The sequence below is a fragment of the Salmo salar genome, chromosome 14 (assembly GCF_965601325.2).
Source record: "Salmo salar chromosome 14, fSalSal1, whole genome shotgun sequence".
Lineage (NCBI taxonomy): Eukaryota > Metazoa > Chordata > Actinopteri > Salmoniformes > Salmonidae > Salmo > Salmo salar.
The window spans coordinates 62833871-62860629 of NC_138304.1; the positions used below are offsets into that span (position 1 = coordinate 62833871).

General features: G+C 44.3%; 1 protein-coding gene across 1 annotated transcript in view; it reads left to right on the forward strand.

Moving 5' to 3' along the window:
• Positions 1-26759, forward strand: part of eppk1 (epiplakin 1) — a 40122-nt gene extending 13363 nt beyond the window's left edge. The window contains exon 2 of the mRNA XM_014141401.3: positions 1181-26759. Coding sequence (XP_013996876.3) covers positions 1216-26586 — 25371 coding nt within the window. The 5' untranslated portion in view covers positions 1181-1215 and the 3' untranslated portion in view covers positions 26587-26759. The remainder of the gene's footprint in view (positions 1-1180) is intronic.

The following is a 26759-nucleotide window of genomic DNA, read 5'->3' on the forward strand; positions in this document are numbered from 1 at the left end:
TTTATAGGTGATTTTTAAAAAGATCCGGCGGAGCTCCACTGCTTTCTTCAATCATGCAGAGAAGGACAGCATGAAGGTCTCGTCATTGATTTTGATGGAAAGGGGAGAAATTGTGCTTTACAATGGTATTAATATTAAATGTTTTTGGCGCTAAAATAAGGACAAGTGTACGAAACACTGCAATGTACGTGAGTTTGCTAGCTACCGTTAGTGTGCTCCCCCCAAAACGTTTGATCTTATGTTTTGATGAGCATGGGGCCTAGTGAATGCACCATATTTCTGCTCAACTTTTTAAGAATTATGTCACTGTAGATGAAGTGTATGTTTTTTAGTCAAGCTGTGTGCTTTTCTGGCTCATTTACCTATTGTTGTCTTATGTCTTAACATGCACCAGTGCATTTACTGATAACATTCAACAAAATAAAAACGAATCTAGTGTAATTAAGAATTATAAGTTCACGATCAATGTGTTAATTCTCTCAAAAATATGTTTTTGATCTTTGTATAAAAAAAACATATTGAGTCACAATAACGTGTCAGGTTACATTTAAGTGCTCTTAGGTTTTATAGTTCCCCATATTTCCATTTTAAGTCTACACCTTTCCAACAGTTGCTTTAGCATGCCTAAACAAATAAAGACATTTCACAATGTTACACTGACTGTAGTTGTGGTCCATTTCATTTCTAGTTATTGCAGGAAATGAACTAAAATCATATTACATCTTAAAATCCACAATCAACCAGACAATTGTTTTCACTTCATTAATGAAATTACATTAAATTGAACTGATTTAAAATTTGATTTATTTATACCTGCAAACAACTGCAACATCAGGCATGTGAGCCCAGGCAAGATCTTTTTGAAAGTTAATGCCATGAAACTGATATGAAATAATACAGCATAAGCAAACAAATAAATTGAAGCCATTCTTCAGAGTAAATCATTGATTAAACATAAAACAAAAAACTATTACGAAAGACATCTAAGTGAAAATGAACCTTTGCAACCTGATATTGCAAAAGAAAAGGAAAACCTGCTCTTGACAGTATCACTTTGTTTAAGATTATGTGTTTGCTGTTTGGCCTTATCATCAAATTATTCCCATTCACCTGCAACAAGCAAACTGAAATGTGCAAGTGCTTTTCCTATTTAAAGTTGTTTTTCTATATCTTTACACAGATTTGAAAGTCAAGATTGAGTCGATCACTAAAGATATGGAAGGGAATGAAAATGGCCAGGCACAAGGCACCGGTGCAGTAGCTGGAGTCTTCCTGGAGAAGACAAAGCAGAAGATAACAATATATCAGGCCATGAAGAAACGTCTACTGAAGCCTGGCACAGCATTGGCCCTGTTGGAGGCCCAGGCTGCCACTGAGGGAATCATAGACCTTATCAACAACCGGAAACTTCCAGTAGAAGAAGCTGTCAAGGAAGGAATAATTGGACCTGAGATGAGAGAAAAACTCCTTGTTGCTGAGAGAGCCATTGATGGTTACATAGATCCTTATACAAATGAAAAAATGTCTGTATTCCAAGCCATACAAAAGGATGTGATTCCAAAAAATTATGGATCCCGGTTGCTTGAGGCACAGATATCCACAAAAGGTCTATTTGACCCTGTTGAAAAACAACATGTTTCAGTGTACTTAGCGATTGAGAAGGGACACTATGAAAAAGGTTTACTCTCTGACCAGATGGAAGACCTCAAAGTTTTCTATGATCCAAACTCACAAGAAAATCTTAACTACTCACATTTGATAGAGAAATGCATAGTGGATCCTGACACTGGCTTACTGCTACTACCAGTTTGCATCACCTTCAAAGGCCTGCGAAGGGGGGTGTCCTCCACTGAGCTCCTAGCGGCAAACATCATTAACAAAGAGACCTATGACGACTTGCAGAAAGGCAAAACAACCACTCAGGATGTGATGCTCATGGAGACTGTGAAAGAGTACCTGGAAGGTAAAGGAGGTATCTCTGGTGTAGCTATGCTCTCGTCCAATCAGAGAATGAGTATCTATCAAGCCATGAAGCAGGGTATTCTTATGCCTGGAACAGCACTAGTTCTTCTTGAGGCACAGGCTGCCACTGGATTCATGATTGACCCTGTTCAGAACAAAAAATTCAGCGTGGACGAGGCTATTAAAAACAAAGTTGTGGGTCCTGACTACCATGCTAAACTGCTCTCGGCTGAGCGGGCAGTCACAGGATACAAAGACCCCTACACAAGTGAAACAATATCCCTGTTTCAGGCACTGTCAAAGGACCTAATCGTGAAGGAGCATGGGATTCGCTTACTGGAAGCTCAAATCGCCACAGGAGGAATAATTGATCCCATCAACAGTCACAGACTTCCTGTGGATGTGGCCTACAAGCGAGGTTTCTTTGATGAAGACATGAATGCAATACTTGCAGACTCAGGAGACGACACCAAAGGATTCTTTGATCCAAACACAAAGGAAAATCTGACATACCTTCAGCTGATGGAACGATGTGTCATCGACCCAGCCACTGGACTCTGCCTGCTTCCTCTTATGGAACAGTCAGGTGGTCAGAATCATAATTTCATCGACTATCAAACCAAACTTAACTTCAAAGAAGAGAGAGTGAGGGTGACTTGTGGGAAGTACATGGGAATGATTGTATCCCTTTGGGAATTGCTGATGTCAGAATACTTCAACGAACATCAGAGGCAAGACATCATTCGGCAATACACACAGGGACACCTTACAATGAAGATGATGATCAGAAAAATTATGGAGGTTATAGAGCAATCAGTGAAAACAACCAACGTCGTCTTTGAAGGAATTCGGGAGACTGTCACAGCAAAGCAGCTGGTAGAGGCAGATATCATTAGCGAGAATGTCCTGGAGGAACTCAACAAGGGGAAGAAGACAGTGAAGGAGGTCACAGAGGATGAAACTGTTCAAATGTACTTACAAGGGAAAGACAGCATTGCAGGTGTTTTGCTTCCTGATTCTCAGATCATGACAATCTACCAGGCCAGACAAAAGGGAAAGCTAATGCCAGGAACTGCACTGATTCTACTGGAAGCTCAAGCAGCAACAGGCTTCATCATTGACCCTATTGCCAATAGAAAGTTTTCAGTGGATGAGGCAGTGAAGGCAAACATAGTGGGACCTGACCTTCATGGAAAGCTGCGTTCAGCAGAGAAAGCAGTGACTGGTTACAAAGATCCATACACTGGCAAAACCATCTCTCTGTTCCAAGCCATGCAGAAAGACCTCATCTTACAAGACCACGGAATTCGTCTGCTGGAGGCACAGATTGCCACTGGAGGAATCATTGACCCTCTTAACAGCCATCGTATTCCTGTCCATGTAGCCTACAAGAGGGGATATTTCAATGAGGAAATGAATCAGATTCTTGATGATCCAAGTGATGACACTAAGGGCTTCTTTGACCCCAACACTCATGAAAACCTCACATACCTGAAGCTCATGGCTAGGTGTGTCACTGATCAAAGCACAGGCCTTTGTCTTCTGCCCCTCAAAGGCAAAAGCAACAGAGTCAACATACAAGATCACATAAAGGAGACATTCCAAGCTACAAATGTCACTGTTAAGTATGGCAGGTTCAGCTGCAAGCATGTAACACTCTGGGATCTCATCAACTCTGAATATCTGTGTGAGGACAAAAGGCAGGAGTTATTCAAACTGTACAAGTCAAGGATGATCACAATCAAGGAAATCATTGTAATTATCCTGGAAATCATTGAAAGCAAGGAGATAAAGTGGCAAGCTGGTCTTAACTTTGAGGGTCTGAGGGGGAATGTTTCTGTTGTGGACCTTTTGAGGTTGGAAATTGTGGACGAAAAGACATACAAAAGTCTGATTGAAGGGAAACTGACCAACAAGGATATAATGAAGATAGACACGGTTAGAACCTATCTGAGAGGAAACAGCTGTGTAGCCGGGGTGATACTCCAACCCTCCAGTCAAAAACTGAGCATCTATGAGGCCAAGAAAAAGGGCATCCTGACTCCTGGTACTGCGCTATCTCTTCTGGAAGCACAAGCTGCCACGGGCTTTATCATTGACCCTCTTCATAACCAGAAACTGACTGTGGATCATGCTCTGAAAGAGAAGATAATTGGCCCAGAACTGTACGAAAAGCTCTTATCAGCAGAGAAGGCAGTAACTGGCTACACAGACCCCTACACTGATAAAAAGATCTCACTCTTCCAAGCCATGAAGAAAGATCTGATCCTGCAGCAGCATGGCATTCGTTTACTTGAAGCCCAGATTGCAACAGGTGGCATCATTGACCCATTGAAGTGTCTTCATTTGCCCCTTGAAGTTGCTTACAGAAAGGGATACTTTGATGAAGAGCTTAATCAAATCCTGACAGATCCCAGTGATGACACCAAGGGATTTTTTGACCCAAGGACACAAGCAAACTTGACCTACATGGAAATGCTGGAGCAGTGCATAAAGGACCCAGAGACGGGTCTGTTTCTTCTGCCACTGATGGACAAAACTAAAACACAGGATGAAACTGAAAAAATGTACTCAGACACTGAGATTAAACAGGAGTTTGAAAAGACAACTGTTAGTATATCAGTAGGGCGTTATTCAGGAAAGACGGTCTCGCTTTGGTATTTGATTCACTCTGGATACTTTACTGATGATCAGAGACTCCAGTTCCTTGACAAATACAGAACAAAGAAGATAACCATACAAGTAATAATCACTTTGGTCATTTCCACCATTACAAAACTGGAAGAGAACGAAACTCTGAAAACAACAATAGGTTTGAGAAAGCCAGTCTCTGCAAAACAACTATTGAAATCAAGCATAATTGATGCCAATACCTTCAAGAGTTTGGAGGAAGGAAAAGTAACTATTGAACAAGTGACCAAACTGGAATCTGTGAAGCAATACCTAAGGGGTACAGGAAGTGTTGCTGGCGTCCAGATTCTTCCATCCAAAAAAGTAATGAGCATTTATGAGGCAAAGACGCAAGGTTTGCTAACGCCTGGTACTGCACTGAAACTGCTTGAGGCTCAGGCTGCAACAGGGTTTGTCATCGATCCAATCAAGAACAAATATCTATCTGTTGATGAGGCCGCAAGAGGACGACTAATTGGACTAGAAATACATGAAAAACTACTCTCAGCTGAACGAGCAGTCACTGGATATGTAGATCCATACACAGATGAAACAATATCTTTATTTGAAGCCATGAAAAAAGATCTGATCGAGAAAGGCCATGGGATACATCTGCTAGAAGCACAAATTGCAACAGGGGGAATAATTGACCCAGTCAACAGCTACAGGATACCGTCTCATGTCGCCAAGAAAAATGGCTACCTTGATGAAGAAACAAGTGATGTAATTTCTAATCCAAATGATGACACAAAAGGATTCTTTGACCCCAGCACCAAGGAAAACCTAACATACCTTCAGCTAAGAGAGAGGTGTGAAAAGGATTCTCAGACAGGGCTTTTACTCCTACCATTACATGTAGAAGCTGAAGTTGACTTTCACACAGATGAACAAACAGAGCAGGAATTCAAAGACAAAATTGTGGTCATCAATGCAGGTAAATTTGAAGACAAACAAGTGTCACTGTGGGATGTGTTAATCTCTGAATACATTTCAAAACTGAAGAGAGAGCAGCTCTTGAAACAGTACAAGACAAGATCATTGACAATGAAAGAGATAATAGAAATAGTTATCACAATAATACAGGAAGTGACATCAAAACAAATAAAGTTCAAAGGACTGAGGAAGCAGGTATCAGCAAGTGAGCTTTATGAGTCACAAATCATCTCAAAGGAACTATTCACTCAGATTATCCATGGAGAAGTTACTGAAGAGACTGTAGGGGAAATGGAATCTATTCAAAAGTACCTTGGGGCAACAAATTGCATTGCAGGAGTGAGAATTGAATCCACTAAAAAGATAATGAGCATCTACGAGGCCAAATCCAAAGGTCTTCTAACTCCTGGAACCTCTCTGGTTCTGCTGGAGGCTCAAGCTGCCACTGGATTTGTCATTGACCCAGTGAAGAACAAGAAGCTCTCTGTAGAAGAGGCAGCCGCTCAAGGTGTGGTTGGGAACGAGTGGAAGAACAAACTGCTTTCAGCAGAGAGGGCAGTCACTGGATACAAAGATCCCTACACAGGAAACACTATTTCCTTGTTCCAGGCCTTGAAAAAGGATCTAATTGTCAAGGACCATGGAATTCGCCTTCTTGAGGCACAGATTGCAACTGGTGGAATCATCGATCCAGTGTACAGTCATAGAGTGCCAGTAGAGGTGGCGTACCAGAGAGGATACTTTGATGAGGAAATGAACCAGATCCTCGATGACCCTGACGATGACACCAAGGGCTTTTTTGACCCCAACACACAAGAGAACCTCACCTACCTGCAGCTTGTGGAGAGGTGTGTGACAGACCCAGATACTGGCCTTAGCTTACTTGTAATTGTCAAAAAAGGAGAGTTTTACTTCTTCATTGATGAGCAAACCAAGAACATTCTGAAGGCTATGACAACAACTAAGGCCGGAGGCAAATTTCAAGGACAGAAAGTGTCTCTATGGGATCTCCTCTACTCAAAATACATCACAGAGGAGAGAAGGAGAGAGCTTGTGCAGCAGTATAAATCTGGAGCAATCACTATTGAACGCTTCATGGAGATTGTACTAGCAATTGTTCAACAAAAGACTACCACCACAATAACCACAACATCTTCAGTGACAACATGCACACCACCACCTGAGACAAAGTCAGAGAAAACAACCATTACCACAACAACCACAGAGACAAGCTTCCATGGTATCAGGAAGAATGTCACCGCTGGTGAGCTGCTTGCCTCAAAAATCATTGACAAGAAACTCTATGAAGACCTCAATACAGGAAAAGTCACAGTGACCCAAGTGAGTGAAATGGACTCAGTACACAAGTACTTGGAGGGAACTAATAGCATTGCAGGTGTATATGTTCAGTCCACCAAACAGACCATGAGCATCTACGAGGCCAAATCCAAAGGTCTTCTAACTCCTGGAACCTCTCTGGTTCTGCTGGAGGCTCAAGCTGCCACTGGATTTGTCATTGACCCAGTGAAGAACAAGAAGCTCTCTGTAGAAGAGGCAGCCGCTCAAGGTGTGGTTGGGAACGAGTGGAAGAACAAACTGCTTTCAGCAGAGAGGGCAGTCACTGGATACAAAGATCCCTACACAGGAAACACTATTTCCTTGTTCCAGGCCTTGAAAAAGGATCTAATTGTCAAGGACCATGGAATTCGCCTTCTTGAGGCACAGATTGCAACTGGTGGAATCATCGATCCAGTGTACAGTCATAGAGTGCCAGTAGAGGTGGCGTACCAGAGAGGATACTTTGATGAGGAAATGAACCAGATCCTCGATGACCCTGACGATGACACCAAGGGCTTTTTTGACCCCAACACACAAGAGAACCTCACCTACCTGCAGCTTGTGGAGCGGTGTGTGACAGACCCAGATACTGGCCTTAGCTTACTTGTAATTGTCAAAAAAGGAGAGTTTTACTTCTTCATTGATGAGCAAACCAAGAACATTCTGAAGGCCATGACAACAACTAAGGCCGGAGGCAAATTTCAAGGACAGAAAGTGTCTCTATGGGATCTCCTCTACTCAAAATACATCAAAGAGGAGAGAAGGAGAGAGCTTGTGCAGCAGTATAAATCTGGAGCAATCACTATTGAACGCTTCATGGAGATTATACTAGCAATTATTCAACAAAAGACTACCACCACAATAACCACAACATCTTCAGTGACAACATGCACACCACCACCTGAGACAAAGTCAGAGAAAACAACCATTACCACAACAACAACAGAGACAAGCTTCCATGGTATCAGGAAGAATGTCACCGCTGGCGAGCTGCTTGCCTCAAAAATTATTGACAAGAATCTCTATGAAGACCTCAGTACAGGAAAAGTCACAGTGAACCAAGTGAGTGAAATGGACTCAGTACACAAGTACTTGGAGGGAACTAATAGCATTGCAGGTGTATATGTTCAGTCCACCAAACAGACCATGAGCATCTACGAGGCCAAATCCAAAGGTCTTCTAACTCCTGGAACCTCTCTGGTTCTGCTGGAGGCTCAAGCTGCCACTGGATTTGTCATTGACCCAGTGAAGAACAAGAAGCTCTCTGTAGAAGAGGCAGCCGCTCAAGGTGTGGTTGGGAACGAGTGGAAGAACAAACTGCTTTCAGCAGAGAGGGCAGTCACTGGATACAAAGATCCCTACACAGGAAACACTATTTCCTTGTTCCAGGCCTTGAAAAAGGATCTAATTGTCAAGGACCATGGAATTCGCCTTCTTGAGGCACAGATTGCAACTGGTGGAATTATCGATCCAGTGTACAGTCATAGAGTGCCAGTAGAGGTGGCGTACCAGAGAGGATACTTTGATGAGGAAATGAACCAGATCCTCGATGACCCTGACGATGACACCAAGGGCTTTTTTGACCCCAACACACAAGAGAACCTCACCTACCTGCAGCTTGTGGAGAGGTGTGTGACAGACCCAGATACTGGCCTTAGCTTACTTGTAATTGTCAAAAAAGGAGAGTTTTACTTCTTCATTGATGAGCAAACCAAGAACATTCTGAAGGCTATGACAACAACTAAGGCCGGAGGCAAATTTCAAGGACAGAAAGTGTCTCTATGGGATCTCCTCTACTCAAAATACATCACAGAGGAGAGAAGGAGAGAGCTTGTGCAGCAGTATAAATCTGGAGCAATCACTATTGAACGCTTCATGGAGATTGTACTAGCAATTGTTCAACAAAAGACTACCACCACAATAACCACAACATCTTCAGTGACAACATGCACACCACCACCTGAGACAAAGTCAGAGAAAACAACCATTACCACAACAACAACAGAGACAAGCTTCCATGGTATCAGGAAGAATGTCACCGCTGGTGAGCTGCTTGCCTCAAAAATCATTGACAAGAAACTCTATGAAGACCTCAATACAGGAAAAGTCACAGTGACCCAAGTGAGGGAAATGGACTCAGTACACAAGTACTTGGAGGGAACTAATAGCATTGCAGGTGTATATGTTCAGTCCACCAAACAGACCATGAGCATCTACGAGGCCAAATCCAAAGGTCTTCTAACTCCTGGAACCTCTCTGGTTCTGCTGGAGGCTCAAGCTGCCACTGGATTTGTCATTGACCCAGTGAAGAACAAGAAGCTCTCTGTAGAAGAGGCAGCCGCTCAAGGTGTGGTTGGGAACGAGTGGAAGAACAAACTGCTTTCAGCAGAGAGGGCAGTCACTGGATACAAAGATCCCTACACAGGAAACACTATTTCCTTGTTCCAGGCCTTGAAAAAGGATCTAATTGTCAAGGACCATGGAATTCGCCTTCTTGAGGCACAGATTGCAACTGGTGGAATCATCGATCCAGTGTACAGTCATAGAGTGCCAGTAGAGGTGGCATACCAGAGAGGATACTTTGATGAGGAAATGAACCAGATCCTCGATGACCCTGACGATGACACCAAGGGCTTTTTTGACCCCAACACACAAGAGAACCTCACCTACCTGCAGCTTGTGGAGAGGTGTGTGACAGACCCAGATACTGGCCTTAGCTTACTTGTAATTGTCAAAAAAGGAGAGTTTTACTTCTTCATTGATGAGCAAACCAAGAACATTCTGAAGGCTATGACAACAACTAAGGCCGGAGGCAAATTTCAAGGACAGAAAGTGTCTCTATGGGATCTCCTCTACTCAAAATACATCACAGAGGAGAGAAGGAGAGAGCTTGTGCAGCAGTATAAATCTGGAGCAATCACTATTGAACGCTTCATGGAGATTGTACTAGCAATTGTTCAACAAAAGACTACCACCACAATAACCACAACATCTTCAGTGACAACATGCACACCACCACCTGAGACAAAGTCAGAGAAAACAACCATTACCACAACAACAACAGAGACAAGCTTCCATGGTATCAGGAAGAATGTCACCGCTGGTGAGCTGCTTGCCTCAAAAATCATTGACAAGAAACTCTATGAAGACCTCAATACAGGAAAAGTCACAGTGACCCAAGTGAGGGAAATGGACTCAGTACACAAGTACTTGGAGGGAACTAATAGCATTGCAGGTGTATATGTTCAGTCCACCAAACAGACCATGAGCATCTACGAGGCCAAATCCAAAGGTCTTCTAACTCCTGGAACCTCTCTGGTTCTGCTGGAGGCTCAAGCTGCCACTGGATTTGTCATTGACCCAGTGAAGAACAAGAAGCTCTCTGTAGAAGAGGCAGCCGCTCAAGGTGTGGTTGGGAACGAGTGGAAGAACAAACTGCTTTCAGCAGAGAGGGCAGTCACTGGATACAAAGATCCCTACACAGGAAACACTATTTCCTTGTTCCAGGCCTTGAAAAAGGATCTAATTGTCAAGGACCATGGAATTCGCCTTCTTGAGGCACAGATTGCAACTGGTGGAATCATCGATCCAGTGTACAGTCATAGAGTGCCAGTAGAGGTGGCATACCAGAGAGGATACTTTGATGAGGAAATGAACCAGATCCTCGATGACCCTGACGATGACACCAAGGGCTTTTTTGACCCCAACACACAAGAGAACCTCACCTACCTGCAGCTTGTGGAGAGGTGTGTGACAGACCCAGATACTGGCCTTAGCTTACTTGTAATTGTCAAAAAAGGAGAGTTTTACTTCTTCATTGATGAGCAAACCAAGAACATTCTGAAGGCTATGACAACAACTAAGGCCGGAGGCAAATTTCAAGGACAGAAAGTGTCTCTATGGGATCTCCTCTACTCAAAATACATCACAGAGGAGAGAAGGAGAGAGCTTGTGCAGCAGTATAAATCTGGAGCAATCACTATTGAACGCTTCATGGAGATTGTACTAGCAATTGTTCAACAAAAGACTACCACCACAATAACCACAACATCTTCAGTGACAACATGCACACCACCACCTGAGACAAAGTCAGAGAAAACAACCATTACCACAACAACAACAGAGACAAGCTTCCATGGTATCAGGAAGAATGTCACCGCTGGTGAGCTGCTTGCCTCAAAAATCATTGACAAGAAACTCTATGAAGACCTCAATACAGGAAAAGTCACAGTGACCCAAGTGAGTGAAATGGACTCAGTACACAAGTACTTGGAGGGAACTAATAGCATTGCAGGTGTATATGTTCAGTCCACCAAACAGACCATGAGCATCTACGAGGCCAAATCCAAAGGTCTTCTAACTCCTGGAACCTCTCTGGTTCTGCTGGAGGCTCAAGCTGCCACTGGATTTGTCATTGACCCAGTGAAGAACAAGAAGCTCTCTGTAGAAGAGGCAGCCGCTCAAGGTGTGGTTGGGAACGAGTGGAAGAACAAACTGCTTTCAGCAGAGAGGGCAGTCACTGGATACAAAGATCCCTACACAGGAAACACTATTTCCTTGTTCCAGGCCTTGAAAAAGGATCTAATTGTCAAGGACCATGGAATTCGCCTTCTTGAGGCACAGATTGCAACTGGTGGAATCATCGATCCAGTGTACAGTCATAGAGTGCCAGTAGAGGTGGCATACCAGAGAGGATACTTTGATGAGGAAATGAACCAGATCCTCGATGACCCTGACGATGACACCAAGGGCTTTTTTGACCCCAACACACAAGAGAACCTCACCTACCTGCAGCTTGTGGAGAGGTGTGTGACAGACCCAGATACTGGCCTTAGCTTACTTGTAATTGTCAAAAAAGGAGAGTTTTACTTCTTCATTGATGAGCAAACCAAGAACATTCTGAAGGCTATGACAACAACTAAGGCCGGAGGCAAATTTCAAGGACAGAAAGTGTCTCTATGGGATCTCCTCTACTCAAAATACATCACAGAGGAGAGAAGGAGAGAGCTTGTGCAGCAGTATAAATCTGGAGCAATCACTATTGAACGCTTCATGGAGATTGTACTAGCAATTGTTCAACAAAAGACTACCACCACAATAACCACAACATCTTCAGTGACAACATGCACACCACCACCTGAGACAAAGTCAGAGAAAACAACCATTACCACAACAACAACAGAGACAAGCTTCCATGGTATCAGGAAGAATGTCACCGCTGGTGAGCTGCTTGCCTCAAAAATCATTGACAAGAAACTCTATGAAGACCTCAATACAGGAAAAGTCACAGTGACCCAAGTGAGTGAAATGGACTCAGTACACAAGTACTTGGAGGGAACTAATAGCATTGCAGGTGTATATGTTCAGTCCACCAAACAGACCATGAGCATCTACGAGGCCAAATCCAAAGGTCTTCTAACTCCTGGAACCTCTCTGGTTCTGCTGGAGGCTCAAGCTGCCACTGGATTTGTCATTGACCCAGTGAAGAACAAGAAGCTCTCTGTAGAAGAGGCAGCCGCTCAAGGTGTGGTTGGGAACGAGTGGAAGAACAAACTGCTTTCAGCAGAGAGGGCAGTCACTGGATACAAAGATCCCTACACAGGAAACACTATTTCCTTGTTCCAGGCCTTGAAAAAGGATCTAATTGTCAAGGACCATGGAATTCGCCTTCTTGAGGCACAGATTGCAACTGGTGGAATCATCGATCCAGTGTACAGTCATAGAGTGCCAGTAGAGGTGGCATACCAGAGAGGATACTTTGATGAGGAAATGAACCAGATCCTCGATGACCCTGACGATGACACCAAGGGCTTTTTTGACCCCAACACACAAGAGAACCTCACCTACCTGCAGCTTGTGGAGAGGTGTGTGACAGACCCAGATACTGGCCTTAGCTTACTTGTAATTGTCAAAAAAGGAGAGTTTTACTTCTTCATTGATGAGCAAACCAAGAACATTCTGAAGGCTATGACAACAACTAAGGCCGGAGGCAAATTTCAAGGACAGAAAGTGTCTCTATGGGATCTCCTCTACTCAAAATACATCACAGAGGAGAGAAGGAGAGAGCTTGTGCAGCAGTATAAATCTGGAGCAATCACTATTGAACGCTTCATGGAGATTGTACTAGCAATTGTTCAACAAAAGACTACCACCACAATAACCACAACATCTTCAGTGACAACATGCACACCACCACCTGAGACAAAGTCAGAGAAAACAACCATTACCACAACAACAACAGAGACAAGCTTCCATGGTATCAGGAAGAATGTCACCGCTGGTGAGCTGCTTGCCTCAAAAATCATTGACAAGAAACTCTATGAAGACCTCAATACAGGAAAAGTCACAGTGACCCAAGTGAGTGAAATGGACTCAGTACACAAGTACTTGGAGGGAACTAATAGCATTGCAGGTGTATATGTTCAGTCCACCAAACAGACCATGAGCATCTACGAGGCCAAATCCAAAGGTCTTCTATCTCCTGGAACCTCTCTGGTTCTGCTGGAGGCTCAAGCTGCCACTGGATTTGTCATTGACCCAGTGAAGAACAAGAAGCTCTCTGTAGAAGAGGCAGCCGCTCAAGGTGTGGTTGGGAACGAGTGGAAGAACAAACTGCTTTCAGCAGAGAGGGCAGTCACTGGATACAAAGATCCCTACACAGGAAACACTATTTCCTTGTTCCAGGCCTTGAAAAAGGATCTAATTGTCAAGGACCATGGAATTCGCCTTCTTGAGGCACAGATTGCAACTGGTGGAATCATCGATCCAGTGTACAGTCATAGAGTGCCAGTAGAGGTGGCATACCAGAGAGGATACTTTGATGAGGAAATGAACCAGATCCTCGATGACCCTGACGATGACACCAAGGGCTTTTTTGACCCCAACACACAAGAGAACCTCACCTACCTGCAGCTTGTGGAGAGGTGTGTGACAGACCCAGATACTGGCCTTAGCTTACTTGTAATTGTCAAAAAAGGAGAGTTTTACTTCTTCATTGATGAGCAAACCAAGAACATTCTGAAGGCTATGACAACAACTAAGGCCGGAGGCAAATTTCAAGGACAGAAAGTGTCTCTATGGGATCTCCTCTACTCAAAATACATCACAGAGGAGAGAAGGAGAGAGCTTGTGCAGCAGTATAAATCTGGAGCAATCACTATTGAACGCTTCATGGAGATTGTACTAGCAATTGTTCAACAAAAGACTACCACCACAATAACCACAACATCTTCAGTGACAACATGCACACCACCACCTGAGACAAAGTCAGAGAAAACAACCATTACCACAACAACAACAGAGACAAGCTTCCATGGTATCAGGAAGAATGTCACCGCTGGTGAGCTGCTTGCCTCAAAAATCATTGACAAGAAACTCTATGAAGACCTCAATACAGGAAAAGTCACAGTGACCCAAGTGAGTGAAATGGACTCAGTACACAAGTACTTGGAGGGAACTAATAGCATTGCAGGTGTATATGTTCAGTCCACCAAACAGACCATGAGCATCTACGAGGCCAAATCCAAAGGTCTTCTAACTCCTGGAACCTCTCTGGTTCTGCTGGAGGCTCAAGCTGCCACTGGATTTGTCATTGACCCAGTGAAGAACAAGAAGCTCTCTGTAGAAGAGGCAGCCGCTCAAGGTGTGGTTGGGAACGAGTGGAAGAACAAACTGCTTTCAGCAGAGAGGGCAGTCACTGGATACAAAGATCCCTACACAGGAAACACTATTTCCTTGTTCCAGGCCTTGAAAAAGGATCTAATTGTCAAGGACCATGGAATTCGCCTTCTTGAGGCACAGATTGCAACTGGTGGAATCATCGATCCAGTGTACAGTCATAGAGTGCCAGTAGAGGTGGCATACCAGAGAGGATACTTTGATGAGGAAATGAACCAGATCCTCGATGACCCTGACGATGACACCAAGGGCTTTTTTGACCCCAACACACAAGAGAACCTCACCTACCTGCAGCTTGTGGAGAGGTGTGTGACAGACCCAGATACTGGCCTTAGCTTACTTGTAATTGTCAAAAAAGGAGAGTTTTACTTCTTCATTGATGAGCAAACCAAGAACATTCTGAAGGCTATGACAACAACTAAGGCCGGAGGCAAATTTCAAGGACAGAAAGTGTCTCTATGGGATCTCCTCTACTCAAAATACATCACAGAGGAGAGAAGGAGAGAGCTTGTGCAGCAGTATAAATCTGGAGCAATCACTATTGAACGCTTCATGGAGATTGTACTAGCAATTGTTCAACAAAAGACTACCACCACAATAACCACAACATCTTCAGTGACAACATGCACACCACCACCTGAGACAAAGTCAGAGAAAACAACCATTACCACAACAACAACAGAGACAAGCTTCCATGGTATCAGGAAGAATGTCACCGCTGGTGAGCTGCTTGCCTCAAAAATCATTGACAAGAAACTCTATGAAGACCTCAATACAGGAAAAGTCACAGTGACCCAAGTGAGTGAAATGGACTCAGTACACAAGTACTTGGAGGGAACTAATAGCATTGCAGGTGTATATGTTCAGTCCACCAAACAGACCATGAGCATCTACGAGGCCAAATCCAAAGGTCTTCTAACTCCTGGAACCTCTCTGGTTCTGCTGGAGGCTCAAGCTGCCACTGGATTTGTCATTGACCCAGTGAAGAACAAGAAGCTCTCTGTAGAAGAGGCAGCCGCTCAAGGTGTGGTTGGGAACGAGTGGAAGAACAAACTGCTTTCAGCAGAGAGGGCAGTCACTGGATACAAAGATCCCTACACAGGAAACACTATTTCCTTGTTCCAGGCCTTGAAAAAGGATCTAATTGTCAAGGACCATGGAATTCGCCTTCTTGAGGCACAGATTGCAACTGGTGGAATCATCGATCCAGTGTACAGTCATAGAGTGCCAGTAGAGGTGGCATACCAGAGAGGATACTTTGATGAGGAAATGAACCAGATCCTCGATGACCCTGACGATGACACCAAGGGCTTTTTTGACCCCAACACACAAGAGAACCTCACCTACCTGCAGCTTGTGGAGAGGTGTGTGACAGACCCAGATACTGGCCTTAGCTTACTTGTAATTGTCAAAAAAGGAGAGTTTTACTTCTTCATTGATGAGCAAACCAAGAACATTCTGAAGGCTATGACAACAACTAAGGCCGGAGGCAAATTTCAAGGACAGAAAGTGTCTCTATGGGATCTCCTCTACTCAAAATACATCACAGAGGAGAGAAGGAGAGAGCTTGTGCAGCAGTATAAATCTGGAGCAATCACTATTGAACGCTTCATGGAGATTGTACTAGCAATTGTTCAACAAAAGACTACCACCACAATAACCACAACATCTTCAGTGACAACATGCACACCACCACCTGAGACAAAGTCAGAGAAAACAACCATTACCACAACAACAACAGAGACAAGCTTCCATGGTATCAGGAAGAATGTCACCGCTGGTGAGCTGCTTGCCTCAAAAATCATTGACAAGAAACTCTATGAAGACCTCAATACAGGAAAAGTCACAGTGACCCAAGTGAGTGAAATGGACTCAGTACACAAGTACTTGGAGGGAACTAATAGCATTGCAGGTGTATATGTTCAGTCCACCAAACAGACCATGAGCATCTACGAGGCCAAATCCAAAGGTCTTCTAACTCCTGGAACCTCTCTGGTTCTGCTGGAGGCTCAAGCTGCCACTGGATTTGTCATTGACCCAGTGAAGAACAAGAAGCTCTCTGTAGAAGAGGCAGCCGCTCAAGGTGTGGTTGGGAACGAGTGGAAGAACAAACTGCTTTCAGCAGAGAGGGCAGTCACTGGATACAAAGATCCCTACACAGGAAACACTATTTCCTTGTTCCAGGCCTTGAAAAAGGATCTAATTGTCAAGGACCATGGAATTCGCCTTCTTGAGGCACAGATTGCAACTGGTGGAATCATCGATCCAGTGTACAGTCATAGAGTGCCAGTAGAGGTGGCATACCAGAGAGGATACTTTGATGAGGAAATGAACCAGATCCTCGATGACCCTGACGATGACACCAAGGGCTTTTTTGACCCCAACACACAAGAGAACCTCACCTACCTGCAGCTTGTGGAGAGGTGTGTGACAGACCCAGATACTGGCCTTAGCTTACTTGTAATTGTCAAAAAAGGAGAGTTTTACTTCTTCATTGATGAGCAAACCAAGAACATTCTGAAGGCTATGACAACAACTAAGGCCGGAGGCAAATTTCAAGGACAGAAAGTGTCTCTATGGGATCTCCTCTACTCAAAATACATCACAGAGGAGAGAAGGAGAGAGCTTGTGCAGCAGTATAAATCTGGAGCAATCACTATTGAACGCTTCATGGAGATTGTACTAGCAATTGTTCAACAAAAGACTACCACCACAATAACCACAACATCTTCAGTGACAACATGCACACCACCACCTGAGACAAAGTCAGAGAAAACAACCATTACCACAACAACCACAGAGACAAGCTTCCATGGTATCAGGAAGAATGTCACCGCTGGTGAGCTGCTTGCCTCAAAAATCATTGACAAGAAACTCTATGAAGACCTCAATACAGGAAAAGTCACAGTGACCCAAGTGAGTGAAATGGACTCAGTACACAAGTACTTGGAGGGAACTAATAGCATTGCAGGTGTATATGTTCAGTCCACCAAACAGACCATGAGCATCTACGAGGCCAAATCCAAAGGTCTTCTAACTCCTGGAACCTCTCTGGTTCTGCTGGAGGCTCAAGCTGCCACTGGATTTGTCATTGACCCAGTGAAGAACAAGAAGCTCTCTGTAGAAGAGGCAGCCGCTCAAGGTGTGGTTGGGAACGAGTGGAAGAACAAACTTCTTTCAGCAGAGAGGGCAGTCACTGGATACAAAGATCCCTACACAGGAAACACTATTTCCTTGTTCCAGGCCTTGAAAAAGGATCTAATTGTCAAGGACCATGGAATTCGCCTTCTTGAGGCACAGATTGCAACTGGTGGAATCATCGATCCAGTGTACAGTCATAGAGTGCCAGTAGAGGTGGCGTACCAGAGAGGATACTTTGATGAGGAAATGAACCAGATCCTCGATGACCCTGACGATGACACCAAGGGCTTTTTTGACCCCAACACACAAGAGAACCTCACCTACCTGCAGCTTGTGGAGCGGTGTGTGACAGACCCAGATACTGGCTTTAGCTTACTTGTAATTGTCAAAAAAGGAGAGTTTTACTTCTTCATTGATGAGCAAACCAAGAACATTCTGAAGGCTATGACAACAACTAAGGCCGGAGGCAAATTTCAAGGACAGAAAGTGTCTCTATGGGATCTCCTCTACTCAAAATACATCACAGAGGAGAGAAGGAGAGAGCTTGTGCAGCAGTATAAATCTGGAGCAATCACTATTGAACGCTTCATGGAGATTGTACTAGCAATTGTTCAACAAAAGACTACCACCACAATAACCACAACATCTTCAGTGACAACATGCACACCACCACCTGAGACAAAGTCAGAGAAAACAACCATTACCACAACAACCACAGAGACAAGCTTCCATGGTATCAGGAAGAATGTCACCGCTGGTGAGCTGCTTGCCTCAAAAATCATTGACAAGAAACTCTATGAAGACCTCAATACAGGAAAAGTCACAGTGACCCAAGTGAGTGAAATGGACTCAGTACACAAGTACTTGGAGGGAACTAATAGCATTGCAGGTGTATATGTTCAGTCCACCAAACAGACCATGAGCATCTACGAGGCCAAATCCAAAGGTCTTCTAACTCCTGGAACCTCTCTGGTTCTGCTGGAGGCTCAAGCTGCCACTGGATTTGTCATTGACCCAGTGAAGAACAAGAAGCTCTCTGTAGAAGAGGCAGCCGCTCAAGGTGTGGTTGGGAACGAGTGGAAGAACAAACTTCTTTCAGCAGAGAGGGCAGTCACTGGATACAAAGATCCCTACACAGGAAACACTATTTCCTTGTTCCAGGCCTTGAAAAAGGATCTAATTGTCAAGGACCATGGAATTCGCCTTCTTGAGGCACAGATTGCAACTGGTGGAATCATCGATCCAGTGTACAGTCATAGAGTGCCAGTAGAGGTGGCGTACCAGAGAGGATACTTTGATGAGGAAATGAACCAGATCCTCGATGACCCTGACGATGACACCAAGGGCTTTTTTGACCCCAACACACAAGAGAACCTCACCTACCTGCAGCTTGTGGAGCGGTGTGTGACAGACCCAGATACTGGCTTTAGCTTACTTGTAATTGTCAAAAAAGGAGAGTTTTACTTCTTCATTGATGAGCAAACCAAGAACATTCTGAAGGCTATGACAACAACTAAGGCCGGAGGCAAATTTCAAGGACAGAAAGTGTCTCTATGGGATCTCCTCTACTCAAAATACATCACAGAGGAGAGAAGGAGAGAGCTTGTGCAGCAGTATAAATCTGGAGCAATCACTATTGAACGCTTCATGGAGATTGTACTAGCAATTGTTCAACAAAAGACTACCACCACAATAACCACAACATCTTCAGTGACAACATGCACACCACCACCTGAGACAAAGTCAGAGAAAACAACCATTACCACAACAACAACAGAGACAAGCTTCCATGGTATCAGGAAGAATGTCACCGCTGGTGAGCTGCTTGCCTCAAAAATCATTGACAAGAAACTCTATGAAGACCTCAATACAGGAAAAGTCACAGTGACCCAAGTGAGTGAAATGGACTCAGTACACAAGTACTTGGAGGGAACTAATAGCATTGCAGGTGTATATGTTCAGTCCACCAAACAGACCATGAGCATCTACGAGGCCAAATCCAAAGGTCTTCTAACTCCTGGAACCTCTCTGGTTCTGCTGGAGGCTCAAGCTGCCACTGGATTTGTCATTGACCCAGTGAAGAACAAGAAGCTCTCTGTAGAAGAGGCAGCCGCTCAAGGTGTGGTTGGGAACGAGTGGAAGAACAAACTGCTTTCAGCAGAGAGGGCAGTCACTGGATACAAAGATCCCTACACAGGAAACACTATTTCCTTGTTCCAGGCCTTGAAAAAGGATCTAATTGTCAAGGACCATGGAATTCGCCTTCTTGAGGCACAGATTGCAACTGGTGGAATCATCGATCCAGTGTACAGTCATAGAGTGCCAGTAGAGGTGGCATACCAGAGAGGATACTTTGATGAGGAAATGAACCAGATCCTCGATGACCCTGACGATGACACCAAGGGCTTTTTTGACCCCAACACACAAGAGAACCTCACCTACCTGCAGCTTGTGGAGAGGTGTGTGACAGACCCAGATACTGGCCTTAGCTTACTTGTAATTGTCAAAAAAGGAGAGTTTTACTTCTTCATTGATGAGCAAACCAAGAACATTCTGAAGGCTATGACAACAACTAAGGCCGGAGGCAAATTTCAAGGACAGAAAGTGTCTCTATGGGATCTCCTCTACTCAAAATACATCACAGAGGAGAGAAGGAGAGAGCTTGTGCAGCAGTATAAATCTGGAGCAATCACTATTGAACGCTTCATGGAGATTGTACTAGCAATTGTTCAACAAAAGACTACCACCACAATAACCACAACATCTTCAGTGACAACATGCACACCACCACCTGAGACAAAGTCAGAGAAAACAACCATTACCACAACAACCACAGAGACAAGCTTCCATGGTATCAGGAAGAATGTCACCGCTGGTGAGCTGCTTGCCTCAAAAATCATTGACAAGAAACTCTATGAAGACCTCAATACAGGAAAAGTCACAGTGACCCAAGTGAGTGAAATGGACTCAGTACACAAGTACTTGGAGGGAACTAATAGCATTGCAGGTGTATATGTTCAGTCCACCAAACAGACCATGAGCATCTACGAGGCCAAATCCAAAGGTCTTCTAACTCCTGGAACCTCTCTGGTTCTGCTGGAGGCTCAAGCTGCCACTGGATTTGTCATTGACCCAGTGAAGAACAAGAAGCTCTCTGTAGAAGAGGCAGCCGCTCAAGGTGTGGTTGGGAACGAGTGGAAGAACAAACTTCTTTCAGCAGAGAGGGCAGTCACTGGATACAAAGATCCCTACACAGGAAACACTATTTCCTTGTTCCAGGCCTTGAAAAAGGATCTAATTGTCAAGGACCATGGAATTCGCCTTCTTGAGGCACAGATTGCAACTGGTGGAATCATCGATCCAGTGTACAGTCATAGAGTGCCAGTAGAGGTGGCGTACCAGAGAGGATACTTTGATGAGGAAATGAACCAGATCCTCGATGACCCTGACGATGACACCAAGGGCTTTTTTGACCCCAACACACAAGAGAACCTCACCTACCTGCAGCTTGTGGAGCGGTGTGTGACAGACCCAGATACTGGCTTTAGCTTACTTGTAATTGTCAAAAAAGGAGAGTTTTACTTCTTCATTGATGAGCAAACCAAGAACATTCTGAAGGCTATGACAACAACTAAGGCCGGAGGCAAATTTCAAGGACAGAAAGTGTCTCTATGGGATCTCCTCTACTCAAAATACATCACAGAGGAGAGAAGGAGAGAGCTTGTGCAGCAGTATAAATCTGGAGCAATCACTATTGAACGCTTCATGGAGATTGTACTAGCAATTGTTCAACAAAAGACTACCACCACAATAACCACAACATCTTCAGTGACAACATGCACACCACCACCTGAGACAAAGTCAGAGAAAACAACCATTACCACAACAACCACAGAGACAAGCTTCCATGGTATCAGGAAGAATGTCACCGCTGGTGAGCTGCTTGCCTCAAAAATCATTGACAAGAAACTCTATGAAGACCTCAATACAGGAAAAGTCACAGTGACCCAAGTGAGTGAAATGGACTCAGTACACAAGTACTTGGAGGGAACTAATAGCATTGCAGGTGTATATGTTCAGTCCACCAAACAGACCATGAGCATCTACGAGGCCAAATCCAAAGGTCTTCTAACTCCTGGAACCTCTCTGGTTCTGCTGGAGGCTCAAGCTGCCACTGGATTTGTCATTGACCCAGTGAAGAACAAGAAGCTCTCTGTAGAAGAGGCAGCCGCTCAAGGTGTGGTTGGGAACGAGTGGAAGAACAAACTTCTTTCAGCAGAGAGGGCAGTCACTGGATACAAAGATCCCTACACAGGAAACACTATTTCCTTGTTCCAGGCCTTGAAAAAGGATCTAATTGTCAAGGACCATGGAATTCGCCTTCTTGAGGCACAGATTGCAACTGGTGGAATCATCGATCCAGTGTACAGTCATAGAGTGCCAGTAGAGGTGGCGTACCAGAGAGGATACTTTGATGAGGAAATGAACCAGATCCTCGATGACCCTGACGATGACACCAAGGGCTTTTTTGACCCCAACACACAAGAGAACCTCACCTACCTGCAGCTTGTGGAGCGGTGTGTGACAGACCCAGATACTGGCTTTAGCTTACTTGTAATTGTCAAAAAAGGAGAGTTTTACTTCTTCATTGATGAGCAAACCAAGAACATTCTGAAGGCTATGACAACAACTAAGGCCGGAGGCAAATTTCAAGGACAGAAAGTGTCTCTATGGGATCTCCTCTACTCAAAATACATCACAGAGGAGAGAAGGAGAGAGCTTGTGCAGCAGTATAAATCTGGAGCAATCACTATTGAACGCTTCATGGAGATTGTACTAGCAATTGTTCAACAAAAGACTACCACCACAATAACCACAACATCTTCAGTGACAACATGCACACCACCACCTGAGACAAAGTCAGAGAAAACAACCATTACCACAACAACCACAGAGACAAGCTTCCATGGTATCAGGAAGAATGTCACCGCTGGTGAGCTGCTTGCCTCAAAAATCATTGACAAGAAACTCTATGAAGACCTCAATACAGGAAAAGTCACAGTGACCCAAGTGAGTGAAATGGACTCAGTACACAAGTACTTGGAGGGAACTAATAGCATTGCAGGTGTATATGTTCAGTCCACCAAACAGACCATGAGCATCTACGAGGCCAAATCCAAAGGTCTTCTAACTCCTGGAACCTCTCTGGTTCTGCTGGAGGCTCAAGCTGCCACTGGATTTGTCATTGACCCAGTGAAGAACAAGAAGCTCTCTGTAGAAGAGGCAGCCGCTCAAGGTGTGGTTGGGAACGAGTGGAAGAACAAACTTCTTTCAGCAGAGAGGGCAGTCACTGGATACAAAGATCCCTACACAGGAAACACTATTTCCTTGTTCCAGGCCTTGAAAAAGGATCTAATTGTCAAGGACCATGGAATTCGCCTTCTTGAGGCACAGATTGCAACTGGTGGAATCATCGATCCAGTGTACAGTCATAGAGTGCCAGTAGAGGTGGCGTACCAGAGAGGATACTTTGATGAGGAAATGAACCAGATCCTCGATGACCCTGACGATGACACCAAGGGCTTTTTTGACCCCAACACACAAGAGAACCTCACCTACCTGCAGCTTGTGGAGCGGTGTGTGACAGACCCAGATACTGGCTTTAGCTTACTTGTAATTGTCAAAAAAGGAGAGTTTTACTTCTTCATTGATGAGCAAACCAAGAACATTCTGAAGGCTATGACAACAACTAAGGCCGGAGGCAAATTTCAAGGACAGAAAGTGTCTCTATGGGATCTCCTCTACTCAAAATACATCACAGAGGAGAGAAGGAGAGAGCTTGTGCAGCAGTATAAATCTGGAGCAATCACTATTGAACGCTTCATGGAGATTGTACTAGCAATTGTTCAACAAAAGACTACCACCACAATAACCACAACATCTTCAGTGACAACATGCACACCACCACCTGAGACAAAGTCAGAGAAAACAACCATTACCACAACAACCACAGAGACAAGCTTCCATGGTATCAGGAAGAATGTCACCGCTGGTGAGCTGCTTGCCTCAAAAATCATTGACAAGAAACTCTATGAAGACCTCAATACAGGAAAAGTCACAGTGACCCAAGTGAGTGAAATGGACTCAGTACACAAGTACTTGGAGGGAACTAATAGCATTGCAGGTGTATATGTTCAGTCCACCAAACAGACCATGAGCATCTACGAGGCCAAATCCAAAGGTCTTCTAACTCCTGGAACCTCTCTGGTTCTGCTGGAGGCTCAAGCTGCCACTGGATTTGTCATTGACCCAGTGAAGAACAAGAAGCTCTCTGTAGAAGAGGCAGCCGCTCAAGGTGTGGTTGGGAACGAGTGGAAGAACAAACTTCTTTCAGCAGAGAGGGCAGTCACTGGATACAAAGATCCCTACACAGGAAACACTATTTCCTTGTTCCAGGCCTTGAAAAAGGATCTAATTGTCAAGGACCATGGAATTCGCCTTCTTGAGGCACAGATTGCAACTGGTGGAATCATCGATCCAGTGTACAGTCATAGAGTGCCAGTAGAGGTGGCGTACCAGAGAGGATACTTTGATGAGGAAATGAACCAGATCCTCGATGACCCTGACGATGACACCAAGGGCTTTTTTGACCCCAACACACAAGAGAACCTCACCTACCTGCAGCTTGTGGAGCGGTGTGTGACAGACCCAGATACTGGCTTTAGCTTACTTGTAATTGTCAAAAAAGGAGAGTTTTACTTCTTCATTGATGAGCAAACCAAGAACATTCTGAAGGCTATGACAACAACTAAGGCCGGAGGCAAATTTCAAGGACAGAAAGTGTCTCTATGGGATCTCCTCTACTCAAAATACATCACAGAGGAGAGAAGGAGAGAGCTTGTGCAGCAGTATAAATCTGGAGCAATCACTATTGAACGCTTCATGGAGATTGTACTAGCAATTGTTCAACAAAAGACTACCACCACAATAACCACAACATCTTCAGTGACAACATGCACACCACCACCTGAGACAAAGTCAGAGAAAACAACCATTACCACAACAACAACAGAGACAAGCTTCCATGGTATCAGGAAGAATGTCACCGCTGGTGAGCTGCTTGCCTCAAAAATCATTGACAAGAAACTCTATGAAGACCTCAATACAGGAAAAGTCACAGTGACCCAAGTGAGTGAAATGGACTCAGTACACAAGTACTTGGAGGGAACTAATAGCATTGCAGGTGTATATGTTCAGTCCACCAAACAGACCATGAGCATCTACGAGGCCAAATCCAAAGGTCTTCTAACTCCTGGAACCTCTCTGGTTCTGCTGGAGGCTCAAGCTGCCACTGGATTTGTCATTGACCCAGTGAAGAACAAGAAGCTCTCTGTAGAAGAGGCAGCCGCTCAAGGTGTGGTTGGGAACGAGTGGAAGAACAAACTGCTTTCAGCAGAGAGGGCAGTCACTGGATACAAAGATCCCTACACAGGAAACACTATTTCCTTGTTCCAGGCCTTGAAAAAGGATCTAATTGTCAAGGACCATGGAATTCGCCTTCTTGAGGCACAGATTGCAACTGGTGGAATCATCGATCCAGTGTACAGTCATAGAGTGCCAGTAGAGGTGGCATACCAGAGAGGATACTTTGATGAGGAAATGAACCAGATCCTCGATGACCCTGACGATGACACCAAGGGCTTTTTTGACCCCAACACACAAGAGAACCTCACCTACCTGCAGCTTGTGGAGAGGTGTGTGACAGACCCAGATACTGGCCTTAGCTTACTTGTAATTGTCAAAAAAGGAGAGTTTTACTTCTTCATTGATGAGCAAACCAAGAACATTCTGAAGGCTATGACAACAACTAAGGCCGGAGGCAAATTTCAAGGACAGAAAGTGTCTCTATGGGATCTCCTCTACTCAAAATACATCACAGAGGAGAGAAGGAGAGAGCTTGTGCAGCAGTATAAATCTGGAGCAATCACTATTGAACGCTTCATGGAGATTGTACTAGCAATTGTTCAACAAAAGACTACCACCACAATAACCACAACATCTTCAGTGACAACATGCACACCACCACCTGAGACAAAGTCAGAGAAAACAACCATTACCACAACAACCACAGAGACAAGCTTCCATGGTATCAGGAAGAATGTCACCGCTGGTGAGCTGCTTGCCTCAAAAATCATTGACAAGAAACTCTATGAAGACCTCAATACAGGAAAAGTCACAGTGACCCAAGTGAGTGAAATGGACTCAGTACACAAGTACTTGGAGGGAACTAATAGCATTGCAGGTGTATATGTTCAGTCCACCAAACAGACCATGAGCATCTACGAGGCCAAATCCAAAGGTCTTCTAACTCCTGGAACCTCTCTGGTTCTGCTGGAGGCTCAAGCTGCCACTGGATTTGTCATTGACCCAGTGAAGAACAAGAAGCTCTCTGTAGAAGAGGCAGCCGCTCAAGGTGTGGTTGGGAACGAGTGGAAGAACAAACTTCTTTCAGCAGAGAGGGCAGTCACTGGATACAAAGATCCCTACACAGGAAACACTATTTCCTTGTTCCAGGCCTTGAAAAAGGATCTAATTGTCAAGGACCATGGAATTCGCCTTCTTGAGGCACAGATTGCAACTGGTGGAATCATCGATCCAGTGTACAGTCATAGAGTGCCAGTAGAGGTGGCGTACCAGAGAGGATACTTTGATGAGGAAATGAACCAGATCCTCGATGACCCTGACGATGACACCAAGGGCTTTTTTGACCCCAACACACAAGAGAACCTCACCTATTTGCAGCTTCTGGAGAGATGTTTGCGGGACCCAGATACTGGTCTTACCTTTCTGTCTCTGAATAAATAAGCTTATAAGGATTTGTCGTAAAATTGTCGTCTAAGATGTGCAGATATAATTCTGAATTATTTTCAATTAATTTTACATGCTTTCCATTGTATTTTATTACATGTAATTGCTTTCGGTGTTGATTGGGCGAATTGTTCTGAATTGAATATAATAAACGCACTTTTTAAAGGGAA